The sequence below is a fragment of the Poecilia reticulata genome, linkage group LG13, assembly GCF_000633615.1.
Source record: "Poecilia reticulata strain Guanapo linkage group LG13, Guppy_female_1.0+MT, whole genome shotgun sequence".
NCBI classification, from domain to species: Eukaryota; Metazoa; Chordata; class Actinopteri; order Cyprinodontiformes; family Poeciliidae; genus Poecilia; species Poecilia reticulata.
Window position 1 is genome coordinate 32,594,958 of NC_024343.1, and position 5,564 is coordinate 32,600,521.

The window sequence follows — 5,564 nt, forward strand, 5'->3', positions numbered from 1 at the left end:
GACGGTGTTGACAAAAACTAGGGACAAATTTCAATGGCGTTGGAAAGTATATAAAAATGATTTTTAATTCAATTTATTGATACTTTTATAATTATTTATATGACTACTTATACTTAACTGTCATAATATATAATTTTAGTATTTCTTTAATTGTTTTAAAATACTGTAATGTATTGATTTCTGCTCCTGGACAAGGGCTTTTACAGGCATCATCCACCGACTACAATGTTTAAAATAAAAAAATATTCAGCAAATACCTGGAAAATATACTTTGCTGTGCTCACATGACCCAGGTTAGTTTAGTCTTATATTTGAAAAAATTATATTTTGTGTATATTTTATTCAAATTTTGTGCTTTATCCATAGGACCTGTTTTGTCCCTATTCTCAAGAATCACTGATTTAATCGTCAGTAGAAAAGCTTTCCCTTCCAGCAGCGCCGCGTCGTTTAAATGTTTTCACTTGGCATCATGATCACCTTCACAGTTCATGTTTAAATAAACAGTAGAAACACATTCAGTTTTACAAGATATTAGCTTGAAATTGTCTAGAAATACATTCATTTTTTTTAAAGATGTGATGAAATGCGCCTGTAATAAAGTTTCTTAAGACACGGAAGAATCACGTTGAGTTCTGAGAAATAAAAATAAGAGTTTGAGTTAGAGAACGTGGGCGTCGTCCTGTGGGCGTCGTCTGGAGCGAATCCTCTGGAGAAGCACATTTATGTTCCACGGATTCCCTGAACAGTCAGTTTGTGCGTGTTAGTAAGTTTCAAGCAACAGGAAACAGCAGAGAAGGAGCACCAGATGTTTTACCAGAAGTTTCCTCCTCGGTTCGTGCGGCCAGCTGACCTGCAGGCTCTTCCTTCAGCTTAACGCCGAGATCCGATCGCCATTTCTTCCAGTTCGTTTCCGTCACTCTGACAAAGACGAAACGCCAGAGAAAATCTCATGTGGAAATATTTAATGACACTAGATGAGATAAAATCACCATGATGGCCAAATAACCCATCCATCCATTTTCTTGCACCCTTGTCCCTCAGTGGGGTCAGGAGGTGCTGGTGCCTCTCCAGCTAACGTTCCGGGTGAGAGGCGGGGTCACCTGGACAGGTCGCCTGTCTGTCGCAGGGCAACACAGGACACACAACCATGCACACACTCAGACCTAGGGACAATCTAGACAGACCAATTAACCTGACAGTCATGTTTTTGGACTGTGGGAGGAAACCGGAGTACCTGGAGAAAACCCACCATGCACAGGGAGAACATGGAGACTCCATGCAGAAAGACCGGGAATTGAACCCAGAACCTTCTTGCTGCAAGGCAACAGCTCTACCAACTGCGCCACTGTGCAGCCCCCATCAAATAACCTAAAAGGCAAAATAATCTTACTGTGAAACTTTTTTTTTTACCTGCTTAGTGATAAATTAAAACATTCAACATTTTAATAAAACAAAGAACAAATTACTATAAATCCCAAAAAGTCGCGGACATTTCTCTTGGATTTATTGAATTTTGTTGTTCTGTTTTGAAAAAGTTGCTTTATTTCCAGCAACTTAAACAGGAACTTGATTGGAGAAAGTTTGATTCATGACGGCGAACAAATCTGATTTTAGGAGAAAAAAAAACCGCGCTGGATGTTTTTGACCCGACTTACTGTCACAATGAAACGGTGGAAAAGGAGCCGTTTCAAAAACCTCTGAAGGCAAAGTCACAAATCAGCAAGCATGGCCCGTTACCTAGCAACCACGGCCAACCCTAACCTGTTACCTAGCAACCTCAGCTGAGCTCCAGCAGGTTTGGTTGGCTGGTTTCACCACTGTATGAGCTGTACAATGGCTGCTGGAAAAGACAAAGAGTTTTGCTGTTGATTTACCATCCAGGAACCACTTGCTGCATTTCTGTTGGTTGTGCAGGAGACTCCACTTCTGCTTTTCAAAGATGTAGTATTGTATACAGTGATCCCTCGCGAAAACGCGGTACACCTTTCGCGATCTCGCTGCTTCGCGGGGGGTTTTTTGTGCAGTTTTTTTTCCACAGTGCATTGTGTTCTGCGTCCTGATTGGCTAAAATGTACTAAACACAGATTTGGCCATTCAGGAGATGGAAACTGAAACTTTGAATTCCTGCTGAATGGAGGAGACGGTTCTAATGACACGACTCCGGATCACATTAATGCCGTGATTGATGCTCATGCACATCCGCTGAGATGAAAACAGGTTTTGTTCTTTGGTTTCAATGCAGAGTTTTTAATTATGCTGTGTAATAGTTGTAAAAAAAATAAAGGTAACTACTGCGCGGATTTCACTGATCGCGGGTTATTTTTGGAACCTGTGAAAAACGAGCGATCTCTGTAGTTGCGAATCTGTTTTCAGACATTTTCATGTGCGAGTGTAAACGTTGAGTTGGGGGCGTGGATTTAAAGCGACAGGCCCTAAAACAGCTCAATCTAAAAGGAGCTCCAGACTAAAACCTCATGATTTAAGAATGATTTTTGGTAAAAAATGTAATGAACATGTTTCTGTACCCAGTAGACCGATCCCAACCTGATCAAAGAAGCATAAAAGGTCACATTTAAAGAAAATTAGCTTCATCATGGCTGCCAATTCTAGTTCATACAGAACTCTTAATTTTCATGCCTTCATCACAAGTCAGACATGAAAATGACGAGTCCTGCTGCGAGAGGCTGTGTGTCGTTTTCATTTTCCTGACTGGTCCAGACAAATCCAGCAACATTCACCTGACGAATCTCCGCGCGTCGTCCTGGTCGTTGCTGACGCAGACCATCTCTGACGCGCCGGACTGCAGCTTCGTCCTCAGCCACCGCGGCAGAGTCCTCTCCATGTCCAGGATGGTGAACGCTCTCTGGGAAACCACAACAAGACGGTTTCTCCCGCTGATTCACACAGGCGGCCGTTTTCTCTGTCCATCTGTTCAGTTTTAAAGGTTTGCTTGCATGTTACACATTTACATTACAGCCAACTACGACGACGAATTAGGAAAATTGCTTACACACAAAAAAAGGAGTAAATTTCTACCAAAATCCACAGAAATTTTTAGATTTTTATAGAAAAAAGCATAAAATTTTCAGTTTGAAAATTTGAACATCTACCAGAAAAACTTTAAACTTTCCAAAAGCTTAAAATTTGTGACTTTTGAAACTCGGATGTTCTTTATACAAAATTTATTAAATCAATCTTAAAATTTGATTTTTTTTTCTAGCAAATTTTTGCTAGAAACTCGTCACACTCACAACTTAACATGTTTTTTTCTAGAACATTTGACATTTTTTTATTATTGTTTACTTTTCAACAGGGGCGGCGCTATATGAGGGCTGGGGGGGCGGCTGCCCCCCGAACCGGGCCGGATGGGGGCCCGGGTCTGGAGGTGCCAGGGAGGGAGGAATGGCTTCAAGTCGCTTAAATGTCTGATTGTAGACGGAAAAAGTGCGCCCCCGCCTGTTGAGAAAGGTGTATTTAATGTTAGTCAACAGTTTCAGTTTCGTGTGTCCCCTCGCCCTCCATACCTCAACAGTTTCCAGCCGCTGATGCACATAAGGGGCCCGGTGATTCGTTAGGGGCCCGGTAATTGGCCCGCCCCCCAGCCCAACGCTGACTTGTTCCGCTAGTGCTTTTCACACTAAGAAATTTCAGTTTTTTCTAGAACAATTCTGAGAATCTTAAAATTTTCACCTTTCAAACTGACAAATTTCAAGTTTTTCGAAAAAATTAAGTGTTTTTTTAATCTCTATTTTGACTTTTGAAACTCAGAAGCTTCCATATTTCTCCTAACATTTCTGAGATCAATCTCAAAGTTTCCATGTTTTTTTGGCGCACATTTACTCCTTTTTAATTTCCACGGCCCTAAAACGCCGTTGTAGCTGAAATCACACAGCTTGGACAGGAATCTTCTACCTGCAGGTTCCAGATGGTTTGGCTTTGCTCCGTGATTCTCTCCACCGTGTTCCCCATCAGGGCGATGAGCATGTTGAGCATCAGGATGTAGGTGAGGACGATGTAGCAGATGAGCAGGACGTAGAAGACCGTCTGGTTCTGGACGTGGTCGGTGAACTCCAGGTCTCCCATCCCGATGGTGAACTTGAACAGTTCCAGCGTGGTGAAGCCGATGTCGTTGTAGCTCGGCTTCTCGCATTTGAACGTTTCGACGTTACTTCGTCGGGGGGCCGAGCCGGAGGTCGGACTCCCTCCAGGTGAGTCGTCGATGAGGGTGCAGACGGCTGCAGAGGAAACATCGACTGCAGGTTAGGAGTCCAAACTGAATGAGTCGTTGTGTTGAAATTCTTGCGTTTAGAAATATTACCGGCTGAAAACCCAAAAAGCAGGACGATGTAGACGCATAAGAAGTGCAGAAGGTCGCCCAGGATCATCTGAAGAGGAGCAGACTGTGTTCGCATACCTGTGTCTCCATTCACCATAAAACTTCACATTTCCAAAATACATTTGCAAACTAGAAACACCAATTTAAACTAAAACTCTAAGATAAAGTGCTTTTTGGGTTTTTTTTTTGTCATATCGTAATTGGATTTTTCACAAAAGCTGAAAAGGAAACACTTTTTGCATCAAACAAGTCACATGATCAACAACCAGATGTTACTACTGGCGGAAATGACAAAGAAGACGGCAGGAAGTGGTTGCAGGACGAAGGCGCTGCGTGTTTTTCAGTTACTTATAGTGTGAACAAACTTATTCTCGTGATTTTAATTCAATTTCCTATTTAATGGAATTACAAATTAGTGTTTTTTTGACATTTGTGGAACATCAACAAAGTTTTGCTCACATTTGTACGTAATAGAAACATAGCTACTGTATGGCAGGCTGTTTTAGCATAAAATCAGTTACATTCCAGATGTCTGAAACTGGTTTATAACATTAGTAAATGAAAATAAATCTACTTCTATTTTAACTTACTGAGTTACTGACTGAAACTATCTGATATGTATATTTTAGATAACAGTTAAATTATGACATAAAGTAAATTTAAGATATCTGACCTTTTGTTCTGACCGGTCATAATTCTAATTAATGATTAAAGATATATTACATGCATTTTAGTCAGGAGATGTATACGATTTGACTAGTGCAGATATCTTGAAAACAAAAAATAACTTGGAGATATCTGGAACTTTGACTTGTTAAATTAACATGTAAAATAGCATAAATATAGTTTTAAATTTCTACAATAATTACAGTCGTATAAACTGATTAAATGTTAAAACTGCCTGCCGTAGCCACTGAGCCGCTGCTAAGCTCTTACTCTCTGCATCATGACGTTGTAGATCCCCAGCTGCCTGGAGCCTCGTGTGTAATATAAAACATTCATCCAGGCGAGAGCCAGAGACAAGACGAGCAGCCCGACGTATTCTGTCCGCCCGCAGCAGTACAAGACCGCGCACAGCAGCAGCAGGGCCGCCTGCAGAAAACTACAAACATGGAGGGCAGGAAGACCCTTCAGAAAACTACAAACATGGAGGACGTGACCAGGCAGGAAGAGCCTGCTGAAAACTATAAACATGGAGGACAGGAAGAACCTGCAGAAAACTACAAAC

The 5,564-nt window shown here is 41.4% G+C and overlaps 1 protein-coding gene across 1 annotated transcript in view; it reads right to left on the reverse strand.

The window, feature by feature from the left end:
* Nucleotides 1-337: 337 nt before the first annotated feature.
* The window catches only part of LOC103475235 (transient receptor potential cation channel subfamily V member 1-like), a 13,582-nt gene continuing 8,355 nt past the window's right edge, over nucleotides 338-5,564 (reverse strand). The window contains exons 10-15 of the mRNA XM_008426703.2: nucleotides 5,273-5,438; nucleotides 4,319-4,385; nucleotides 3,913-4,235; nucleotides 2,739-2,863; nucleotides 815-918; nucleotides 338-738 (exon numbers count right to left, since the gene is read on the reverse strand). Of these exons, the coding sequence (XP_008424925.1) occupies nucleotides 659-738; nucleotides 815-918; nucleotides 2,739-2,863; nucleotides 3,913-4,235; nucleotides 4,319-4,385; nucleotides 5,273-5,438 (865 nt within the window). The 3' untranslated portion in view covers nucleotides 338-658. The remainder of the gene's footprint in view (nucleotides 739-814; nucleotides 919-2,738; nucleotides 2,864-3,912; nucleotides 4,236-4,318; nucleotides 4,386-5,272; nucleotides 5,439-5,564) is intronic.